The 25002-nt window shown below is 41.3% G+C and overlaps 1 protein-coding gene across 4 annotated transcripts in view; it reads right to left on the reverse strand.

The window, feature by feature from the left end:
- The window catches only part of LOC102291403 (sodium channel protein type 2 subunit alpha), a 42663-nt gene that overhangs the window by 16672 nt on the left and 989 nt on the right, over positions 1-25002 (reverse strand). For 2 of the 4 annotated variants that reach the window (XM_005944628.3, XM_005944630.3), the window contains exons 2-17: positions 19519-19838; positions 17007-17125; positions 16603-16692; positions 16064-16192; positions 15122-15213; positions 12035-12325; positions 11215-11278; positions 10245-10386; positions 9686-9892; positions 8160-8438; positions 7238-7579; positions 6348-6480; positions 6016-6254; positions 5730-5903; positions 3644-4000; positions 2687-3211 (exon numbers count right to left, since the gene is read on the reverse strand). In XM_005944628.3, coding sequence (XP_005944690.1) covers positions 2687-3211; positions 3644-4000; positions 5730-5903; positions 6016-6254; positions 6348-6480; positions 7238-7579; positions 8160-8438; positions 9686-9892; positions 10245-10386; positions 11215-11278; positions 12035-12325; positions 15122-15213; positions 16064-16192; positions 16603-16692; positions 17007-17125; positions 19519-19785 — 3450 coding nt within the window. In that variant the 5' untranslated portion in view covers positions 19786-19838. Of the gene's footprint in view, positions 1-2686; positions 3212-3643; positions 4001-5729; positions 5904-6015; positions 6255-6347; positions 6481-7237; positions 7580-8159; positions 8439-9685; positions 9893-10244; positions 10387-11214; positions 11279-12034; positions 12326-15121; positions 15214-15451; positions 15544-16063; positions 16193-16602; positions 16693-17006; positions 17126-19518; positions 19839-25002 lie in introns of all 4 variants that reach the window. The other 2 variants (XM_005944631.3, XM_005944629.3) reach the window with 2 other exon arrangements.

Raw genomic sequence — 25002 nt, forward strand, 5'->3', positions numbered from 1 at the left:
AGTGACATGAAAACACCATTTATTTCCATTCCTTGAAAGCAGTGTACAAGCTCCTTCTGTTTGTGTTGAAGTAGACGGAGAACCACATTAGCTTACCAGCAAAAACCAGTACTGTGCACTGTTTATAAGACAGCATGTGGTCTGGCAGGTATTTTTTGGGTTCCCATTTGTAAAACATCCGGAATTAGCATCCACACATACCCAGAAACATCCAGGACTTAAGATTTTTGTCCTCCACCTCAACCTTCTCTCTGCCCTCCTTACCGTGAATTATGCACACTGCTAACGCTTTTCTAAAACCCTCACATGCAGTGATGTCCATTACAAAATCATCTGCATATAGTGAGACTTTTTGGGTGACGCAAGGCTTCCTGTCTGTTTTCTTTGGGCAGAGATGGTGTTGTTTCCTCATGTCGGTCTGACAGTGCAGCAGCCCTGATTGCCGTGGGACCCAGCTAATACGGCATGGGAATGATGGAAGCATGCTGCTTGCAAGTGTTTTCTGGAAGGGTGGTTTCCTCCTGCTCTATTTCTCACCTTTAATAAAAAACCCATGTTACCTCTTCTGGATGTCAACTACATACAAGGCTTTTAGTCTTAACCTAACATATTTTTATCGGGATAATAACTGGTAGACTTAATTATCAGGTGATGAAATATTTGCAGTGTAACAAAAGTCGATAACACAGGGGCAGAAGCGCCAACAACAGAGGTGGCTTCTTAAGCATGTATATATAAAGCATTTGCCCTCATTTACATAACTCTGATTCAGTATAACCAGCCATGTGTTACCTGTTTTACCACCCTGCAAAAGTCATCATTTACACATCAGCATTTCTTTATTTTCTTCTCGGAAAGAATTCTGTTAAGAATCTTTCATCATTCCGCTATTACTCAAGTAAGACAAAAAACAAGTTTTTCATGTATGTATGCATGGGCTATGAACCAGACAAATGAATTTTGTCCAGCTAAAGCAAAATTCATTCCCCCATTCCATCTTTTTCCCCTTACTCCTCTTCATTCTCCTCTTCCTCTCTTCCTTCATTCTCAAGCTCGGAGTGTTTGATGCCAATCAAGTCCCAAAACCAAGTCAAAAACCAAGCAATGAAATCAAAAGCAAACGTCATGTTAGATGAGTTTATCTATCAATGGAAAAAGAGGTGGTGTTGCTCATTCTTAATGGTTTGGAACTGCAATACAGCCTGATGCTCAGAGATAAATTATGAAAGGGGCGGGTGGGGTAGGGGGGGGTTACAGAAGGACTCAGAGGTTACAGCAGTGAGTGCCCTGCTGTTTGGGAAAGGGAGGGGATAAAGCAAAGAAGGAGGGGTAGGGTGGGGTAGGGGAACGGAGGGCAGACCAGGCAAAGAACAAAAATGGGCAATCCATTGAAGGTATGACAAAAAAGTAAGTGTGTTGTTTGTCTGTAAATGGCATAGGCAGTCCTCATGGTTAGTGCTATGGTACAATAAAGAGGTCTTACAATTCTCCTCTCACTGAAAACCTTGAGAGCGCCTGTGACACCGCTGCAATAACAAACGGGGGGTTAAACAAAGTAAGTCATACACACCAAAAGCTAACATACAACCTCAAATCTGTTTTCACTGGTCAGCCCACAACACACAACAAGGGGACCACTTATCCTCAGAGAATATGACTTTAGCTGTCCCCAAATACACATTTCCTAACAGCAATGCAAAAGCAGTGGGTTGACACGTCTCACACAACGCATACACAATAAGAACATCCACCAACCCCTCACCTGTGTAGCTCCTAATGTTTAAATTGATGTTTGCTATAATTTGAGTTTATGACATTAAATATTATGACAACACAGCATCGTTTGCTGCATGAATATAATGGCTCACCAACTACTCGATACAGGGTTTAAAGATCACCATTGACTGATTCAAAGATGGATGATGAGGTGCCGTCGACATAATATAGTGGACATAGACGTAAATAGTCTTCTGGGTTGTTTTGAATCACAGATAATTGGCACCACACCCACAGTAACAGGTTGACATCACCGGGGAGCACAGTCTCAGTGCTCTGTCAGCCTGGCAAGGCTCAAGAGCAAATGTAGCTGCTGCTCTACTAGAATAGGCAATGAATTAGAAAAGAAAAACATGTCTTAAGGGTGAGGTAACTTGTTTTGTTTAAACATTTTATTAATGTCCGGACGCAAGCTGATAGAGCAACATCTCTACATTTCTAATAATACGGTTGCTTCATTAAGTCTTTCTCCACACAGGCACACATGTCCCCTAAAGAAAACAAGATATTAAGCAAGTCTACATGAAATATTACAGAGACACATAGCCTTATGTATATGGTCAACGTTAAACTGTTTCATTGGTCAAAATGCAAATTTGAGTCATTATTTGTAACGTTGTATCTTATTCTACTGCCAAGAGCTGCAGGTCTGACTAAAATCTCGAGCAGATTTCATCAGCAACACGGCATGATGCATGCACAAATGAGTCAGCAGGTGTGTTATTTTAAAACTGCTTGACTGTCTCTGGAAAATTTCTCAAAAGGCAATCTCTTGACTTATTCATATAGTGATTGACTTCTATTGGGTGTTAAGTTTACACATAAAGGAGCTAATCAAATACAAAAGCTGTGTCATTCAAGAGATTTCTGTTAATCTGACATACTGCAGTCACTTCATTTTTCATCTTACCTCTTTGCTGCCCTCCACGTCAGATGAGTCGCTACTGAAATCTTCTGTGTTTAGGTTCTCAAAGTCTGACTCGCCCACAGCAATAGGCACCGTGACTGTCAGGCTGGGGTTATGAATAAATGACATGTAGTCACAGTCCTCAACTGGGTATTTTCCCGTACTGTCCCGTCCTACACTGACCCCAACCACCAGCCCTCCTGGTCGTCCGTTGCCCTCCCTCATGTACACCCCACTGGGGTCTTTGGTGATTTCCACTGTTGTGTGATTGGAAATGCAGTTGCCCTTGCCATTGCTGTGTAGTTCATCCAGGGGTTTGCTTTCCTCAGCAAGACCAGAGCCCTTTCCGCCCCTGCCAAAGCACAAGCTCTGGAGGAACTGCCGCACTGCGTTTTTGACAAATGCGATGCCCCGCTGGATCCTGCCCACAGCAATTTGCAGGTTGTTCATCTCGCTGTCCTCATCGGTTGCCGCCAGGTTGTCGGCACTGAATGAACTCAGTAGGAGAGCCAGGAAGAGATTTAGAACCTAGGAAAGAGTCATGGCAGGAAAACATAAAAACTCTATTTTATACAGATTTAACTCTTTGCCCTATGAAGTCGACATTTGATAAAAACTCTACAGCTACGTACACCCCGGAAATGATTTGCAGCAACCTGGTGACTAGATACCATAGAAAGCGAATGATGTTTAGAGATAAACTTCCTAAAAAGAAACTTGCTCAAGTTACAAGCGAGCACCTGAAGCAAAGACCAATTAGAGTGAAGAATACAGCTAACTGATATATGACCTGGTAGTAAATATGTTAGCTCACCTACGCAACTGGAGCATAGAATGTCCACAAGCAACCAGTTTCATTAGATTCAACAACATGTGCCACAAGCAGATCACTTCCAGTGTGTACGTAGCTTAATGGCTGTCCAAAGGTGAAAAACTTAAAAGAAAATATTGAGCCCATACCACCAGGTTTCCAATCACCATGACCATCATGAAGACGATAAGACACATAGTCTGTCCTGCCACCTCCATGCAGTCCCACATGGTCTCAATCCACTCTCCGCACAGCACCCGGAACACGATAAGGAAGGAGTGGAAGAAATCGTGCATGTGCCAGCGGGGCAACATGCAGTCCTCTGAAATCTTACACACGCACTCCTTGTAGTTTTTGCCAAACATCTGCATGCCCACCACAGCGAAGATGAACACGATGATGGCCAGCACCAGAGTCAAATTTCCCAGAGCACCCACAGAGTTACCGATGATCTTGATGAGCATGTTCAAAGTGGGCCAAGATTTGGCTAGTTTGAAGACTCTCAGCTGTTTGAGGAAAAGAAATTATATATAAAATATTTCAGATTTTAATCTTATCAGTTACTGACACATGTTTTATTTATAGACCACCAACAGGCCTAGTTTCTTAGTCCAAAAAAGAAAGTGACGTGTTTAAATGTGTGTGCCTTCTGATGGCCATCAGGGGTTGACTACTCTGAAAGTCAGACTGTATAGAAGTGAATACCAGCAGCCCATAGACTCTTTTCTGCTTTTTCTGCTTGTATGAATGGGTGAATGAGGCAAGTTGTATAAAGTGCTTTGAGTGCTCAGGTAGAGTAGAAAAGCACTATATAAGAACCAGTCCATTTACCACTACCATCTACTTTTCACGTGATTCATTGTACACATTTTCCTGATTGAGTTTAGTCACACAGCCCTAAAGACCGATCAGTGATCATCTGGCAACCACCGGTCACAAGAGAAATGTATTCCCTGACCAGTCACAAATGTTTACGCAGGAGCGTGCTAGAAGTCTCTCTGAAACTGGTTGCTAGAGCCACATTAATGCAGGTCAGTGACTGGTCAGCGACTCTGATTACCCCCTAGGTAAAAATATGTATTTTGTGAATGGCTGTCAAGTAGTTTCTACAGGCTGCTGGCAGTTGCTAGCGTGACACTGGTCGAAAGTGGTATTGGTTATTGCACTATAGAAAATGCCAATCTCTATGCAACTTTTGCAAACTACCCATCAAGCAATAGTGATACTGTGAGAAGTGGGACGCCAACCTGAAGTTGAGCACATTTGCCTTCAAAGAAAAAGTTGTATCTCTTGAAATGTGTTGGTAGCAATGGTAAGGAACAACTGTTCTCCACTTCCAGATTGCACGATGGTACTTACAGTTTCACTACAGCTCGGAGAATAAAATGACATGTATTTTTATTTTATTTTAAGACAGTGTCTTGGGCAACCACAGCAATCTGCTCGCAGCCAAAGCATTCACAAGAAGGTTTGGCTTCTTGTGAGCAACAGCTTATTTGCAGCAGATTTCACCTGGTGACAGCCAGCAATGACTTGCCAACTGGCTAGGAATGCACATTTGTAGTGACCGTGGGTTATGAGAAGTCACCAACCAGTATCTTAGCCTGTGTGTCTGAGGCCTTGAGACATGCAGTGCCCTCAGTTTCTCAGAGAGATCCACTGCTTTCTTAGTGAAAATCCTCAGCTCAATATGAAGTCTGCAAACCAATGGGTGGCCATGTCCATGTTTCATATGCAATCCTCATTTTGAGTGAGACAAGTTGTTTTTGTGCTTCTAATTACTTCTTGTCTTTTGCCACATATTACATGAACAGATCTGTTTTTCCAATAACTTTAATAATCTACTGAAACTACAATCCAAAAACAAGCATGTTAGGCTAAGTAGTCATTTGAAATTTCAGTGGGAATAGATGTGAGGCAGACATAGCACTTAAAGTGCATTAAATTAAGTGATGTGTTAATGTGTGAATGTGATTTGTAATGTAAACCACTGAGTGGTCAGTCAAGTCCATTACGTACTTGTTGTCTCTCTTTACAACTAGCAAAAGTCAAAAAGCTAATCGGATGAAACAGGGAGATCTCACTTTACACCAAAGACAAAAGTAACTTTCAGTGATGCCTTTCATGTGCTGTTATTACATCATTCCCTCATTATTAAAGAGAATTTTTTGAAACATCTTGGTGTTATTGGAGACTGAGGCGTTCTGAACCCAGCGTATCTGTGAGTGATCTTACCAATCTGAAGGACCTGAGTACAGACAGCCCTTCAACGTTAGCCAAGCCAAGCTCCATCAGGCTGAGGCTAACAATAATGCCATCAAAGATGTTCCAGCCCTCCTGGAAGTAATAGTAGGGATCCAGAGCGATAATCTTAAAGCACATCTCTGCTGTGAAGATGCCTGTAAACACCTAACAATGGGGAATAAAAGCAGTTTTAAATCAATCTGGATTATAAAAGATGACTCACAATGACAACGGTTCTGGTTTTGTCAAGTTTAAGTGAAACACAATGAATACTTGCCAAGTTTCCCACAGAAAGGACATTATCAAATTCTTCTGTCATGGGGTAATGCTCCATGGCCATGAAAAGGGTGTTGAGGACTATGCAAATTGTGATTGCTAGATCCACAAATGGATCCATGACCACCATGCTGACAATCTCTTTGATTTTCAGCCACGCAGGACAACAATCCCAGATCAGGCCGGTGTTGGCAAATCTATACCAGCAAGGAGGGCATTTTTGTCTCGACTCTTCAAGTTCTGGAGTACAATAAAAACATCTTCATGAGTTTTAATGGGTTCAGAATGCAGTTTGTTTTATTTCTCTGGATTTACAAATGTGTATGGCCTGACCTTCCATAGTGTTGGTGAGGATACTGGCCACACTCATGGCTCTCTGTCGGCCACCTGGTTCATTTAAATAATCCATAGATGGCTGGTGAAAACCCGACCGCCGTTTCTTAAGCTCAGTATCTGTAGTTGTCCCCTATAAAAAACATACAAGAAAAAGAAACACACACTGTGAGGCTGTCTTTTTAGTATCGCTGCAATACACGTTGTCATTTAATGCACCAGAACTGTTTTGCTAAACAATTTTTCTTTTTTTGAACTTATTACAACTTAGATTTCTACTTTGTAGCTTAATAGCACAAAATTTGTATAATCAAAATATTTAAAGAATATTGATTAAGTGTCATAATCATACACAGCACTATATACGTATTATTGATCACAACTATCTGCTGATGTGCATCTTCCTCTTTAAAGTTTCAGTTGTTGAAGATTTTAATTACTTATTATTTAAATTTCTTATGTTAATAATAAAGCAAATTATCTGCAAACTAGTAAGTATCTTTAGCTAAATAAAGTATAAAATAAGCATTGAAAAAGCAGAAAGCAGCAGAACATAGAAATTCTTACACTACAAGTAAAAGTATTTTAAATCTCCACTCCAGTGAAGTACTCAAGCAAATGTACCCAGTTACCTTCCTTCTGGTTCTATCTGATCTCTCATGCAGTAGTGTTGGGTTTTGTAAGATTAATAGTACTGTTGTACAATCCTGCATCATTTACAGCTACAGACCTTGTCAAGAAATGTGTACCAATGTAATGAGAATTTAATATGACAATATGATATCTCATATCTATTTTTCAACAACAGAATAATGAGGAAATCAAATAAAGGGAAAGGTATGAACTGGAGGAAGTCAATGGGAAAATAAACCATGAAACCGTTAAGTCACCTCAGGCAGCAGGAGACCTACAGGAGAGGTTGTTACAGAAGTTCCACCGACCAGTGACACCACACCGTTGCAGTCTACTGCACAGTGCATCTTGCCATTGGCGGGCAGCATTATCCGAGGTGCTCCGAGGCTGGTCTGGCTAACGGCACTGCACCGGCGCTCGAGGCGGCGTGGCAAGAACAAGGAGCCCCGGCGACTGTCGCTCTCCTCAAAGGTGCTGTGCTCGTCATCCGCAAAGTCGTTCTCGGAGCCCATGTCTCGCGCCCGGCCACGGAAGCTGAAAAGACTTGCACGGCTGTTCCTCCGAGGTGAGAAGATTGAGCCACGGATACTGAGAAGAGACTGGGGGGGCGGAGATGGGGTTAGATAAGTAAGGAAAGTAATTATAGAGGACATGAAGGAGAATGCAGCATCTAACTGAATCTGACTGAAGCGTATGCATTTTCTACCCGTGTACTTCTGGAAAATGGTAACCTCCAGAGCTACAGCCAACATGAGTTTACACTAATGAGGTTAGCTTAACTTAGCATAAAGATGAAATAGTTAGTCTGTCTCAATATATTCTCTCTACTGGCATCTCTAGGCCTCAATAATAAACAAGTAATGTTTAGTCTTTTTACCCCATTAGAGATGGATCTGTTCACAGTCTGCAGCTCATTTAGTTGCTGGTATGGTTAGTCATACAATTCTACATAATTTCATTAAAAATCTTACCCAGTGTGGGGTTTGGCCAAGCTTACAAGGGATGACCTTTGAAAGCTGATACAGATCTGTATCTATTTCAGGAATTTTTCAAGGATTCTTTGACATTGCAAAGAAAAAGCAAGATTGTTCATTTTACATCACATCTTCACAAATGCATACTGATTTGAATAAATATTAGACAACACTGTCTTGATTTTATTGAACTCTTTTTATTTACCTGGTTGGGTGAAGAGCATCTCTTCTCATAAGAAAGCCTGTTGGCATCAATAGAGAAACGGAAGCTGGACCTCTTGATGCTGTCCTCAGACTCAGATTTGTGGAACTTGTCACGGCACCCCCTCTCCTCCTCTTCCTCCCTCTGCTTCCTCTTCTTCCGCCTGTTGCGTCGCTCTTTGGCGCTTTTCGAGCTGAGCTTAGATGTCCCTGAGGAGGACTCGGAGGTAGGGCCTCCTCTCCCGCTGTATTCGCCGCTCTCTGTGGCTGCTGCCGCGGCAACCTGCCAGCCAATCCGAACACAAACACAGTTGTCATAGCAACCCAGCGACTGTCTCAGAGGCTCTGGCAGACTGAAGCGGAGGAGAGTAGCCTGGCAGCTGAGCGCAGCAGCAAAAACAGTAACAGCCAAACACGTCTGATACCTTCTAAAAATTGACTTTTGTTTATTTCCAGTCAAACCATTCTTGCATTTATAACATTTTTCAAGAAAAACAACAAACTGTGTGGATGCTTAGATACTTAGTTTACAGTCTTTTTGAAATTAAACACATTGTCTGTTTCATTGGATATACCGTTATTGGGATAGGAATGCCTTGGAAATGTGTATGTGCTACACTTCAGTGTAAAACATATAATTATATTTTAGCATAAGAATTTAACAGTCTCTCATGGCAACCCCTCAACCTCCTAGTAGATTTATCTTTGGTATCAAGTCCCTTTGAAAGCTCTTGAGTTTGGGTGTCTGTGTTGCCCTCCTGCCTGTCCGACAGGGATACAGAAATACCCCATCAGCCTTTTACTGCTGAGGGGTAATAAAAACATCTGAATACTTGAGCAGAACCACTGAAGGAGAGATCAGAGGTGGAGAAGGAGCGCAGAAAACGCAGCTAGGAAATGACTCATGTACATTAATATAATAAGGAAGCAAGAAACAAGCACATTAGAATGTTAAACAAATACTTTTTAAAAATGAAATTTAATGTATTGGTCAATGTTTGATGGTAGAGTTATACTATGAAAAAATGACAGTGCCATTATAGAGTGTAGTTTGCAAACTAATCAGCAACATCCTGTGAAGATACCACTCAACTCAGCACCACTGGCTGCTTAGCTATGATGCATCTGCTGCAGACAGTGCTGAGACCAATCAACGCAATAGAAACGAAGCCATTTGACCCGTTTTATTTCAAGTGTGTTCATTTATAAGTCGAACAACTACATTATTTGATTTGGCATCTAATATTTTCCAGTCAACCACAACAGCAAATCTCCAGAGTTGCCTGGGCCTCATTAACAAAAAGGCAAATAAAAACAAAGCTCCCAAACTTCTCTTTCCTCAGCAGTTTGAAACAACATTAATTAATATGGACAGTTAACAATAAATGCCCACATGAAAGAAATGTCAAATAAAATGTCTCAGATAATCATTATAATTAAATAGCTAAAGAGAGGAGGTTACTTATACAAGTAACCTCTTCTCTTTAGCTTTAGAGTATCAGTTCTAAAGAAAAAAGATGAATGTCCTGCCTGTGCCTCCTCCTGCTGTCTCTTCAGCTGCTCCAGCATAGCCTGGAACTCCTCCTCTTTCTGCTGGGCCTCCTCGATGGTGGCCTGGTTTTGCTCGTCATAAGCCATGGCCACCACAGCCAAGATCAGGTTGACCAGGTAAAAAGACCCCAGAAAGATCACCAGCACGAAGAAGATCATGTAGGGCTTCCCTGCTGCACGCAAAGTCTGCAAAATCCAAAACAGCTGGATTATTTTTAAGACAAGAAAACAAGAAACGGGCACAATATGCACCCTTTAGTCCTCAGAAATAAGGCACAGTGATGCTGTAGAACAGGGGACCCCAATACCAGTCCACGAGGGCCGGTGTCCCTGCAGGTTTTAGATCACACCCTGGGTCAACACACCTTAATCACATGATTAGTTCATTACCAGGCCTCTGGAGAACTTCAGGACATGTAGAGAAGGTAATATATCCATTTAAATCAGCTGTGATGGATCAAGGACACATCTAAAACCTGCAGGGACACCGGCCCTCGTGGACTGGGATTGGGGACCCCTGCTGTAGAGGCCTACCCACCTGCTGGTAGAGGTTTTCCCAATAGTCTTGGGTCATAAGGCGGAACAAGGACAGGAAGGCCCAGCTGAAGGTGTCAAAGCTGGTGTAGCCGTAGTCTGGATTGCGACCTGCTTTCAAACATGAAAAGCCCTCTGGGCAGACCCTTTGAGAAAACAACACTTTGGATTAGATGTACTTTTTATATTATTTTAAAAGAGAAGTAATAAGAGTAAGTTTGAGGGATCAGAACCCTGAAATTTAGTTATTATTGTCACACTGCATACTGTCAATGCAAAGTATAGTAGAACAAAACCTCTGTCCATACCTCTGTCCATTCACATTTCCATTCTGACAGATAGAGACAATTTACTTTAATGACACTGCTGCATATTACAGAGTATCACTGTCCATTTAACCCCCCCCCCCCCCCCACCCCCATGCTACACTATACACGAGCCTTTACCATCATAAAAACAACTTCAATAATCAATAAAGAGAAACAGGAACTCAATAGTGTGGATGCTTAAGCATCCACACAATTACAAAGTACAAAACTACCTGCTCAATCTGACTTGAGACCTGGAACAAAGTGTGAGACAGACATTGAAAATAACTAAGGAATTTTCCAAAAACAAATATAAACATTTGCCTTTAAACCCCTGAGATACTGCAGTAGTTAACATGATATGAGAGATAGCATTCAAAGGACTTTAATAGGGAGTCTGGCCTTACTTAGAGCTACTTAGAGTTACTCAGCAGATCACAAAGAAGAAGAAGAAAAAAAAGGATAAGTAATCTACTAACACAAGTACAGCACATTGATACGCATGATATAACCTTAGATTTTACACGTTTACCCGAGGATAGAGCAGCAGTTTAGATTCCTGGAATGCTTCTGCACAGTGGCGAGTGTCAAAACTGATTGTGTACGTATACTAAACTTTGTGGTGTAGTCTAATTGGCCATATAAATAAAACATTTTGAGTCTTACCCAGCACCACTGCCATTTCCACAGAGCAGAGCATCCCTACGGCCAGGGAGGTAATAGTAATTTCCTAGAGGGTAGAGGAGATAGAGGGCTGGTCAGTCACAACAACATCAAAGCGCCATGAGCGTCATGGATATGAGTAATGGTGGCAAAAGAAGGCCAATATGCACCCTGTTGGTTTTTCTTCAGTTTTAGCATATGGCTTAAAAGTCTGAAGGAAAGGATTTGTTTTTACACTACTCATCTGTTTGGTGGTTTTTCATGATGTAAGCACATATCATCATTTAACTGTGTAATAAGTATATCAGTTATCTTTAAAAACAAAAATGTTTTTTAATCCCTTTTTCATTTTAGGTCTTAAAAGAAATGCAAATTTAATCTCTCTGTATCCATCTTCTTTTTCTCTGGCTTGTTATGTGATTGTTGTGTAGCCGGTGCATGTCTTGTTGATAACCAGTGAGTCACCCTTTTCTAACACTTTAAACTGCTCATGCCACACAGATGGGCTATGGGAGAATGATGAGAGGTAGAGAGGGGGTGAAAGTGGAGGGTTTTATTGTTGTGGCGATTATCTGGCACATTTGCCACATTCTCCCACCAGCTCTTGTTGGAGAGCGCAACGCCTGCTCCCAGCCATCGCTGTCACTCTCTATCAAGGCAACAAGTCAGCATGCCTGACCTCCCCCCACCACTCGACCGTTACCGCCACCACCCTGACCTATCTCTGACTATAACCAGCATCTAGGGTGGGAGAGTTGACTGTATTTAACCCCAATGAGCGCCTGGCAGACACGAAACACTTTCACCAATTCATTTGGCTTACTCTCATCATTGATGTACTCTATCCAGTCGAAGGAGTTTTTTGTGATGTTCTCCATGAATGTGACGTTCTCCACCAATGTGATGTTCTCCACCAATGTGTTGTTGCTTTCATGTGTGTTGTTCAAAGTTGTGTTGCTGCCCAAAGGAATGCGCACGCACTTCTGCCTCAGGTTACCCATGAAGAGCTGGAGGCCGATGAGGGCAAAGACACTGAGACAGAACACGGTGAGGATCATCACATCTGACAGCTTTTTCACTGACTGGATCAGTGCACCAACAATAGTCTTCAAACCTAAATGGGAGAGAAGGCAAGGGGGTACGGGAGTAGGAGTGGGACATCGCAGAATGATTAACGCCTGCTAATTGCAGCCACTAGCTGGTAAAGAAGCTAATAACAGCTTACAGGAGAAAGCAGCCAAAATGATCTGCAGTGGAAGTTCCTGTATGAACTACTTGCAGTCATACTGGAACCAAGCCGACACAGACCACTGCTGATCATGAATAAACCCCTAGAGAAATTTATGTATTTCATGCCCATTACAGTGCTATGGTTTTGGGGTCTCTGGGAAAATGATCATTAATAAGTCATTGCTTTTATTTTAAACAGACTGTCACTGAAACGATTCAAGTGAGCTCTTTTTTTGACAGTGCATAGTACTGTGGATGGGATCATTGAAAACCTGCTGCTGCATGCATTCAGTGGAGTGCAGTATAAATTGGAGTGTGACTTATCCTCTGAGACACAGAACTGGTCTCATGAATTTCTTAGACATCTGGTTTGTAAGGCATAAAGATAATGGGCCACCACATACAGGGAAGACTGCACCCCAGCCTTTTTATGTTGAAGAGCTACAGTTTTGTTTATGTGCTTCAGAGATGAATTATTTCTGCATGTAACCTTTGAACATTTTGTTTGTGCATGGTGGAATCAAGTCGTATTATTTATTTTCTTGATGAAAATTATATTATATAGACTGGAAGATGTTAGCAATGTTTAGCAAACCCACACTAGATTGATAAACTTGGTAGAACATCAAGTTTGATGAATAAAGACCCTATGATGATAACACAAACCCCTTGGCTCAGTTCCAAAATTCTTCTGCTACAACAAACCTAGGCTTTCGTTGGAACACCAAACACTTTATCTGGCACAATTAACCTCCAACTTTTCTATTTATGTTTTTGACCCTGATGGCTGATATGTTTTTTGATATCTATATATCGCCAGGTTAGCTGGCATGACTGTTAAAGCCTGGTATTTATCCTTAACCTACAACTGAGAATGATATCTGCTCATCTAACTCTCACCAAGAAAATGAGAACGTTAAATCTCTTAACAAAGTAAATTCCCATAACAGAGTGGTATTACATAGAAGACTGATGAGATATTTACATCTCCGTTCTTTAAACAACCATTTTTTTTCACAGAACCGTCTTTTTTATTACCCTTTATCACAAAATGTGTTCCAGTTCCTGAAAAATACCACCATGCACCAGCACTGCTTGCACTGTCACAAAAGAATGAGCTCACTGTGTTTAACTTGAGTCTGAATGTAGCTATGAGAGCTACAAAAAGTAATAGAAAGGGGAAATAGATGATGGTCTTTATCCAAAGAGTCAGTGCCAGCTTTTGGCACAAAAACTGGTTCATATAAACCGTTCAACAACAACAACAACAACAACATTAAAACCATGTATCTAAGACTGTGCAGGGCACGACATGGGACCTCCAGGAGAGCCAGTCTGGCTCTGTGGATGTGTGGCTTGCTCCAGCACATTTAACAGATGTTTGATGGATTAGAATCTGGAAGCCAAGTCAACTCCTTGGGCTCCACATTGTCTTTTTAAGGAATGGCAGGACACATTGGGCCTCATTTTCTAATATTTGCCCTGACCCCCTAAAAAGAAGATTTATGACATGTGTGCTTGTCCTGCCTGCATGGAGTCAAAGTGGAAATGAAAAAAGAATAACATACTATAAGATAAAGAAGAAAACAGGCAGAGGGTATGGAGCATGTGATCTGTCAGGCCAAGACAAGTAACTCACTGCAATGAAAAAAAAAACCCTTCCTATTCTTCAGCATTTCTGGGATAGTGCCAAGAAGTGACGACACCCAAAATACTTTATGATATGATAAAATGAGATGCAGAATACGAATATGCTTGGATTTGAAGGCTAAAGCATACAGCTTTCTGTTTAGTATTTTGATTTTTGTATATGCAATTTACTTTATTGCCGATTATGATGTTTTGGTAAAGTGGAAATAACAGCCAAAAGGCATCATAATTATTTTAATTATTTATAATTAAAATAATTATTAGTTTTATAATTATAATTTATAATTTATTAGTAGCAGTATTTATTTTAAATACTTGTGTTTAAATTTCCTAAAGGGATAGTTTATAATTATTTAATTTTTCCATAAAGAAATGACAAATGTAGGGACAGACTATTGAGAAATCCCTGACTTGTGCATTAAACATTCATATACACAAATGAGGGCCATTGTCCTGCTTGGGGAGACTGCTGTTGCCATGACCATGATCAGCTAATGTTATTGTCTGTACCTGTCCTGGGTTCTATTGTTGTTGTTGATTAGCATATGAACGTTTTGTTAGTTTGCGCTGTGAATTGCGTTAGTGTTAAGAATGCCGTTACCCAACCACCACTCACCATATCACAATTTCTCACAATTTCAAACACACAACACTGAACAAGACATGCGCAGGAAAAACAAGGTAAGGAGGAGCCCTACACACGTAAGTGCTTACCACCAGAAAATCGGCTTTTGCAATGTCTCATGCAAAAAGGAAAATGAAATAGTGCACAGAAATCTACTCTTACGGCTCCCAAGGCAAGAATAGATTCCAACCAAAAAGAATTCTGCCTTAAAGGATGTATCTAAAAGCTAAGAATCGTGTCAATCTGTGCAGATTGGAGCCAGATTCCAGCTTTTACTGGCCTTGGGACGAAGGCAGCACGAGGGACGGCTTAGCTACAGTGAGATGAGCTTGGGGGGGGTTGGATGTTAGCGCCAGTTAGCCATTAGCATTTCCCTAACGCCATGAGCCTTGATGGCTCTCTCACCTGGGATGACTGATATAGTTTTCAGGGCTCGCAGAACCCTGAAGGTTCGCAGTGCTGAGACATTGCCCATGTCCACAAACTCTGTGACATATCTGTAAGGGAAAGGAGGGGGCAGACGGGAAGGAGGGGGTGGGCGGGGATGTGGGGCATTTCAGGAAAGGTGTGGCACAAACACACATGCGCACACACACACACGCACGCACACACACACACATGAGGTGTGACAAGACAAAAAGAGGGTCGTAGGATGGGAAGAGGGGAGAGGAGGGAACGACAAAAAGTCACACACAGGACAAAAGGGAGGAGTGCTGGCAGCAGGCGCAGCCTTACCTGGTATTACTGAGATAGTTTTCAAAGCTCGCAAAACTCTGAATGTGCGCAGAGCTGAAACATTGCCTAGGTTTACAAACTCTGTTATATACCTGCAGGATTAAATGCACAGTTACTACACAGCAAAGAACAGGCAAACCCAGTGAGAAACAAAACTGCACCTCAGACAACCATTACCAACTACAGACCTCTCTCAGACACAATAAGATGATAGTACTATTACATTACATGCTCAGCGTGTAACAAATACTACGTCACACACACACACACACACACACACAAAAAAATAGCACTGTAATGCCGAAGGCTGCCTTTTATAGTTGTAAGGGAGATAGCAGAAGTCATTGAGGCATGAGACTAATATGGGCCGAGATACACAGTGCTTTGGGGCCTCACATCCATTATAACAGAGCAGAGTTAAGATTCTTGGCCACGATTTTAAAGCGTACATGAATAAGCTGCAGATTGCTGCAGTGCTCTCCATTTGATCTGTTCTTTTTCTCACATTCAGTGTGCCTTATTAGGCTGCTGGGCTAATTAAAAGCATTTGGCCTTGTAATCTACGCCATATCATGTTAATCTGATCCTAACTGTGTTTGTCATAATACTTACGCCATGAGGATAACACTGAAGTCCAGCCAGTTCCACGGGTCTCGCAAGAAAGTGAACTTCCCCACACAGAAGCCCCTGGCCAGGATCTTTATAAGGGACTCAAAGGTGTAAATCCCCGTAAATGTGTACCTGGAAAAGAAGGTGAAATGAGTTTTTCTGAGCATAAGAGGTCCTTATAACAGCTCTACTTGCCCTCTGACTGTGGATTTAACAAAATCTGCTTACATTTCGAAAAAATCCATTATTAATCTAATCAGGCACTAAATAGTGTCTGTTTTGCATTATTTATATGTAGATTCTTAGATGGAGTTTCTATACATAGCAGACTGGAGTAGGGTTGGGTCTGGCACATACTCATATTTAAGAGGGAATTTTAAAACCTCGATAACAATAGAATCTTATGAATTACAAATTAAGTAATTATCAGGACCCAGCGGCAGGCAAAAATAGTCCTGATTTGAAGAGTGTTGTCTCCGTGTGTCCAAAATTAACTGAATAGGGACAGCGAGAAATTCAAAAATAAACAACTGGTAACTTACTCTACATTCTTGGCCCAATCTGGGGGATTACTGAGGGTCATGAAAGCACAGTTGGTCAGGATCGTGAACATGATCAATATGCTGAACATCGTGGAAACAAAGTCAAGGACAATGCAGTATTTGGGCACTTGAAGCATATATCATTCTGTTTGGTACATACAACAAGCTCTGACAGTTAAACACCTGAAACTGATATTTCCTCATCCATCGCTGTCACAGTACACAGTACTATATCTTTTCTTCGACAGCTAAGCTGCTGTAAGGACTAAAAAAAAGTCTACTTAAAAAGTCTGAGCCAATCATGATATTTAGTGTTCATCAGCAGCCCATTTAAATCCCTCTTTTGTCTGATAAACCCTTTAATCCAAATCAAGCTGCATCTGTAGCAAACTCTAAAAGGATATGAGTGCACTAAAACTTTAATAGCTATCCTCCTCAGAGGATTGAAGGGACTTAGGATGTACAAAGCAGGAGTGGCATTGAAACGGAAGATTGCCTTCCCACGATTCAATACTATGAAGGTCTGAAAGAGAGACAAAAGAAATCTGGTTAATATCTGTGTCATACAAAAATCTCATTCTTTTTCAAAAGACCTAAGAGACCCCTGTGCATGTGTGATTGGTTATAACGGTAATTAGGACCGTGTTAGGCTATGTCCAGCTGGATGAGTCCACCGCAGGCAGGACATGTCTGGCACCACAGTCCTACTGGCACAGCAGCTCAGATTAGCATTTAGCACCTCTGTTGGCCCAGGCTTTAAAAGACTCTGGCTTGACTAACCACATTAACAGGCACGTGCAGAGGAGGGGGGCTAGAGGGGCTTGAGCACCCGCCCCTTTCCTGATGGGTGCCCAAAGTGCCCTTTTGTTGAGGCAACTTTTTTAAAGAAAAATTATTTTTTTTTATGTGTGTGTGCGTGCAGAGTCCTGTCTGTGCCCGTCAACAATAATATTTAACTATTAATCACAGTTTTGCTAAATAAAAGGATCTGGCTTGCATCAGTCACATGATCACATTTAACCAATGATCGCCCTTGACGGCAGAACGCGCTGGTTACGAGCCGGGAACGAGCTCACAAAGAGCACGCGCATTTTTTGCGGTCCGGAGCTGTAGGAGAAACACAAGTTAACTCAGAGACACAGACTGATGCCACAAAACCAGTAAGTAGGTGTACAGCGCACACTGTAGTGTGTAGCACACAGGAGTATTAGCTTATTACGTACACGTTGGTAAGCTGTCTTGTTGCAACTGACGAACTGAAACAAACGAGCGTGCTGTGTGTGCAACAGCGCGACAAACATTACCTGTCCTTTTATTAACTGCACAAGTAGTGCTGGTCATAGCTGCTGGCTACCTGGCTGTCATGGGTCTGTAGCTCTGTCACCGTTTTAGGGAACATATTTAGTTTTAAAGTATTTAGAAACATATTTAGTTTTAAAGTAAGTTTCCGGGCTTTTCCTGCCTTTCTGGAGGGATTATATTTCACTAAAAAACGATCTAATATGCATGTCCACATAATAATTATTATAATTATAATATATTAAAAAACACACGCTGTATTTTAAAGAACATACATTAAGAAGCAGATTATATTAGATTTATATTTTAAATAAGACAAAATTTGGATTTTACAGCAGTAAAATTATTGTATCTCTACAGTTTAAAAATGTAATAAGCTTTGCCCCTGCACAGAGTGGATAGTGAAACAAATGGAATCATCATAATGACATTATTTCATATTTATTACTTCCCCCTCCTCATTGCTTTATTATTGTAGCTCTAGTAATAAATAATAATGTAAGGATTCTGGATCAGCACCATGATGCCCATAGTATATACAGTATTCTGAAGAAGGTCTAAAATGTCACTGTGTGTGCGTGCATGTGTGTGTTTTATTTAGATGGATTTTTAAAAAAATATTACTCATGATATAACATTGTCCAGACATGCCTGGTAAGGACATGAGGAGGAAACAGCAGGAGCTGTGTGAGGCTACTAAAGGCAGGGCTATAACATTTTTCTGTCATCATTTTATTATAGATTAAGTGCAGGAGTTGTTAGGTGTGGATAATTAGATTATAGTTTATTGCAATAGCAAGTTGTGCCTTGTTCTCACATAGCAAGTGGAGAGTGATATATGAAATGATGGGATGGAAGGAAGAAGAGAAGCAAAGAGTGATTCACAGGCAGAGCCTAAATTATTTCTCACAGTTTTTTGTTGCCTTATGGTTCCAAGCGCTGTCACCAATCTTTGCATTTTGTTATTATCTCATGACACTTGTTTAATCAGCTACCATCTCTCCTATGGACTTTTTAATGTCTACAGTCTCAGATCAACACAGCCCTGCCCTTCCCATATTAGATTCTTGATGAATGTGTGTTGTTGTTATTCAGCCTGGTTCAATGTGCCCCTTTTTAACTTTGAGCACCCGCCCCTTTAAACCTCTCTGCACGGCCCTGCACATTAATGCTGCACTATGGTTTACAGTTCAGTCTGTCCATGTGCTAAATGTGCTACAGTTTGATAATATTGCGTGATTTAAAAACAAACCCTGTTCGTCTGAGCCACAGATTCAATGCAACCTGCCTTCAGAAGAAAACCTGAAAAAACTTGGCGAGATTTTAGACATGTGGGAGGAAACTCTGCCCAGTCGTTCACTTACAATAGTTTGTTCAGAACATCATGCAATTAACCTCAAGCTTTTATGAACTGCAAAGCTTGAACTAGAAAATGTAGACCTGTAATGTATCAAAATTCAGTGCATGAGTCATACCGTAATTGAAAGCTAAATTGGTGTACTTAATGATACTTTGAGGCCTGCAAAGCTAAGAAATTGTGTTAGAGTTATCCACGGATGTCCATTTGGATGTTATTCTTTTACAGCGGAACGTGAAGCGATGGCATTAATAACACACCTTCTGACTGCTATAGTAGGGGTCGATGTCCTCCAGAGGGGTGGACACCAGGCCAGGAGGGATGTCCCCATAAATGAAGGGGAGAGATTTCCCCGCCTCCACATCGCTGTTGGGCTTGGGCCCATTTTCATCGTCACTGTCGCTGCGGCGCTCCACCCGTGGTCTCTGGGCCTCCTCCTCGGCGATGCGCCTTTCGATGGCGGCCAGCGACTCGGGGACGAAGGGGCGGAAGCTGTCAGGTCCGGGCGGTATAAGCAGCTGTGCCATCTTGTCATCCTGCTCCTTCAGAGGGAAGCGAAGTGCTCAGCTGGGATAGGTAGCTGCAGGGGGGAAGGCAAGGAGAAATTAACCAAGACCTAAAAAAAGCACCAGTGGGAGGAGTGAAGTCATCTACCTGGGACATGTTATAATATAGTACGAACAGGTGGAACTGCTACCTGTGTAAATGATTTTAATGAAGTGTGAAGCTGGACCATGTGACATTTCTGGATTTATCACTGACAGTTTGTAACTAGAATGTGAGAAGGGCAAAGCATTATGAGCACAAAATGCTTTTCCCCCCAAATACTGTTGTGATTATTAGCAGAAGAGAAAACACTAATGACACACAGCATCTCAAAAAAAATATTAGTTCCTCTATTTTTAATATTTACTAAACATGACCAGCTATACTTTGCTAAAAGAAGAAGGATTTAAAGTAGGTCATTTCTTTCTGTAGGGAGTAATTTAATTAGCAACAGACAACATCCTGATCCCTTCGATGAGTTCAGACCGAATACAAGTCAAATTATAGCATTTCCTCATGTACGTCACCTGGGCAGACTGCCAACTTATATTATTTAATACACATAGATGCAGAACTGTTGGCTGCTGGTTACTGGAACGCCATATCAAAGCAGCTTCTGTGGAGGCAGATGTTTATACCTTCATACTAGTAAATATAAAAGCATAACTCGTTGTACGTTTGATATGGAAGACTTGGGTTAATCTGGGTTTTCATGCGGAAATATCTTATTTTGATTATAACAATAATAGCTATATAATATCATCTTTTTGATCTCTGCTGAATGTGTAAGTCTGGAATGAACAGTCACTATTTTTATGGCCACTAGAATTCTGGCTCTTACAGGTTGTACCACAGCCAATGTCTCAGTTAACCAATCGCAGATACTCCTGATCTCAACGCACTGTTCCACAGAACCAGTTTCTTCCATTCCAACTGCTCCACCACCACGGATAAGACCAAAAAACAGGGACAAGATTGCAAACCTGCAAATGGCTGGAATTGGGACCATCAGCAAGAAGTTTGGTGACAAGGGGCGAGCTGTTGGAGTGATTATTTTTCAGAAATGGAAGACATATAAAATGACTACCAGTTACCCTTGATCTGGAGCTCCATGCAAAAATCTTGGCTCATGTGGTGATGATGATTATGAGAAAGGTGAAGGATCAGGCCAAAATAGGATGAGTTCATTAGTAATCTAAAGGTCTTCTTGGTTAGACCGCAGCCACCTAGGAGACCCTGTTTTTTCATGTCTCTTTTGTGCATCTAGTCTTGGTTAATAAAGTAGGTCTAAGGTAAAAGCTGTGCCATGTGCTGAACAGTTCTTATGCTACCAAGCTAACTGATAAACTGCCATCACAGGGTTTACAGCGCTGATATCAGAGGGCAGTGAGCCCATTTTCACATATGACTACATTACAGTCGTAGCAAAACCAGTTTTGGCCAGAGACGTTAACAGTTCAACTATGTTTGCTAGTTGTTTACATTTCTGTAAATGTTTGCACTAGTGAAAAGATAGCTGTAGAGGGACCGGTGGCATATAAAGTAAATGGAAAGCTGGTGCAAATTCAGGCATCAGTTGAAAAGTCTGCAGAGAAATAAAAGGCAGACCTTTCCCTAAAACATCCACTCTTATTATATATTTCTCACATCTCTATCACTTTATCATGCTGTTAGAATGATAGCCAATCTAAAGTTTTACAGAGATTTCTTCTTCTTTTTATTATTATTATTGTTGTTGTTTTATTAATTCCATAGAAGATCCTGCAGAAAGGAATCACTTTGATGTGATTCATTCAGTTCAGACTTAGCTGTGTTTAAAGCGTTAGGAAAATGCAGCAGGTCTGACCCAAAGGATAGTCTGCCATTGTTCCGCCAAAAAACCCCACTCTTATTCATACATGTTCAATTACCATCACAATTTGGCACATATGACTATCATATTTTGACCATGCAATCACTATTATGCTTCTTATATAGTGACATGAAACCAGTTTGCAAAGATTTGGAAGCATTTGAAAGGCTGGGAGAGAAAACGTATGAAAAGAGCACATTTCACATGCAAATGGTCCTGAGTGACTAATACCAAATTGAGTGCCTCATTGTATAACACAATAGTGTGGCATTTGCAGTTTTTATAACCAGTGAATGACAAACAGGAATCATCTCACAATCATCACATGGAAAATAATAAGTATGATCTGGTTACAAACCATCAATACACTTTGAGACAGAGGCAAAAAAACAACAACTGTCTCTGACTACAAGGTAAACTATTTAAGCAAAGCAGGTCCCAGTCTTCACTGAGGCAGTCAAAAGTGGCACTGAAGTCAGTGACATGCCTTCAGCTGATTCACTGGGACACAAAAGTAGCCAGCAGCAACAGAGGTGGACAGCAAAAGGAACAAAAAAAAAAAAAGGAAAAAAAAAGAGTGTCACTGAAGAGAATATTGGTCTACTTTTTTTAATGCTGCATTCTGCCATGTGGAGAGAGCAGCATCTGCAGAATGAGACGAGCCACTGTCCTTTTACTGCTAATTAATTGGCGGACAGCCTCAAATTAGAAAAAAAAAAGCCTGTTTTTCCAGTGACTTTCAGCAGAAACAAATGAAGCAGGCATTAATTACAGGCTTTTTATTACTTCCTCCCTCAATCAGCCACACTACCCGATTCCTCCTGCCAACCATCTACTGTACCACCCTTCACACCCAGAGGCCCACCCTGTTCCCACAGGATGGAAGGGAAGAAACACAAACAAGATTTTCTCCCCTGCCAAAAAAACTAAAAAAAACCTTGATGAGCCATTATCAGCTGGTTCACGGTGCCGCCCAGTCGCTGCAGTCTCACAGGTGGGTCCTGTTCCCTGTGGGATCTTATACTGCCACAGAAAACAGGAACCTCCCCTCTGGCAACCTCAAAAGTGAGGTCTCCTTGAATCATCAGCTTTTCTTCCTTTTCGAAATGGAAATGGAGGACCTGAAACTGCCACACTTGGCTGCCATCTAATTTGCCTTCCTTTTTAAAAGGAGGTAAAAGTATAAAAATGTTTTATTTTTTTTATTTTTATACTTAGGTCTTAAAAACAGGGGAAAGTCTGGAATGCAGAGTCATCCACTAAGAGTACAGGGACTAAGCCAATGATGTCGGCAAATATGAGTTTACCAGATTTAGACTTTATACTCATGCCTATCAAACCAGAGCTAACCTAAATCACAACCAATATGTAAATCCAAACTATGCCCAATAACAAACCAATACAGGGTTATTTGCTTTCTTTATTAGAGTTAGAAAGGTTAGATAAGAAGACTGACGCCACTGTGGTGTCTAAATCTGAAGCATTTGCTTTATTTATTTATTCTTCCCCCAAAGCTAAAGGAATTTATACTATATAACCGCTGTCAACTTTCATGCCATACTCAGATCTGGTACGAGCTGATTGTTCCCAATTTGAAAGCTACCTTCTATTACTATGGAATTTAAACCTTATTTTAAACCAGTGACAGCTTTAAATTACGATCACAAGCCTTTTCAACTAATCATATAGACATTATATTTTCTTATGGTAAGACATTAATAAAAACAAAAGAGAAAATGGTTCAAACTCCACAGTTTACTGGAAAGGAGAATTAGAGAACCCCAGAGAACACACACACTTCCCATAAAACACATCTGGTTGTGTCCCAAAAACTGCCTCGGGATCCAGTGTTGTGACATGTGGCCTGACAGCTTGTCTAGCATGAGATGCTGGGTGGTGGGTTGTTAGCTGTTCTGCCTTACCAACCCCACAGCCAAAACATCCACACCCACTTTTGAACTCTGTTATCAGTGTGGTCATCCCTGGACTCACCGACAGAAACCGAAAACATATCATGTATACATTTCTGACAGTGATCTGATTCACATGCAGAAAACTCTCTTTTGTGCAGTATTACAGAGTCTCATCTAGGTGTGTCATGCAATTCAAAAAAAGAGCCTGTAAAGGAGATTTTTAAAGGGTTAGTATTGGACACTCATTGCTGTGGGCAAAAATGCTCTTAACATTTGAGGATTTAGTTCCTCCAGTATCAGCCAGAATGTCTATCAAAGCCTGAATGACATAGGTGTGCCAGCACTGCTTTAGGACAGCTTGGAAAAATGACTGAACCTGTCCTTTAAGGTGCCTTTCAATGGCTCCCCTGAATGCCCTTGAGCAAATATGTTATGTCTCCCCCCATCAAGAACAGACGGTTCACTGTCCATGGTGCTAAACGCTAGAGCAGCTGCCTTAGAAAACAAATAAGTGGAAACCTGCCTGAATGTATCAGATAGTTTGAAAGCAGCATACAGCTTCTGTACAGACAAATAAACCCACCTGCACTGCTCAAATAGAATGATTTTAGCTGATTTGGCGTCAAAAGGTCCTGTTGTCCATGGTGTTTAAAGAAGAAGAAAAAAAACGACTACACGAGAAAACACTGAGATTTTTTTTTTACATGATAACTATATGAACACACAACGGCTCCCCTACTGCGTGTTTATCTGGACTTCATAGCCCTTTGAAAATGCTCTTAACCGTCTGTGATTGGCCAGATAGGTGAGATACGTGTATGCTATTTTGCGTATTCATTTTTAACCCACTAATGGCGACTGGTAGAGAGACTGGCATTGGTTGGAAGTGGCTTGCGAAGCTTATTAGAAACCAGAAAAAAAAGAGACGGCGGGTGTCAGGCAGTACCTTAATTGTTTCAAAACGAGAAGAGGGGGCCGCGGCAGTCGTCGCCATATTGATGATAACCTCTAGCTCTCCGGAAAAAAACGACACTTTGAGTTTTATATTTCGAGTGAGCCGCGGCCATTATGTCCTCACTCCCTCCAGATACGCCACCAGCAGCACAATTCCCAGGAGCCGGGAAAATAAATGAATAAATAAATAAATAAATAAATAAATCTTAACACACACAGATACGGTAAGCGACCGACCGAGGTTGACGTGTATAATTGTTCCTGCCACCCGACCAACACCCCTACAGGTAAAGTCCGGGGCCCACCTGAGGGTCGAAGCCAAACAGGTATCACTTAAAGTCGTTAATCAGATATTTTTATCTCTTGCTCGCTCCTTTTCACATCCACAATTATCCACTGAATGAGTCTGGGCGTGTCCTTGGCAGATGTGTGTCTGCTCCTTGTAATCAATCCCTGACACTGACAGTTTCTGGTGTACC

This window comes from Haplochromis burtoni, unplaced genomic scaffold (assembly GCF_018398535.1).
Source record: "Haplochromis burtoni strain Fernald_Lab_line unplaced genomic scaffold, NCSU_Asbu1 Contig_420, whole genome shotgun sequence".
Taxonomy (NCBI): Eukaryota; Metazoa; Chordata; class Actinopteri; order Cichliformes; family Cichlidae; genus Haplochromis; species Haplochromis burtoni.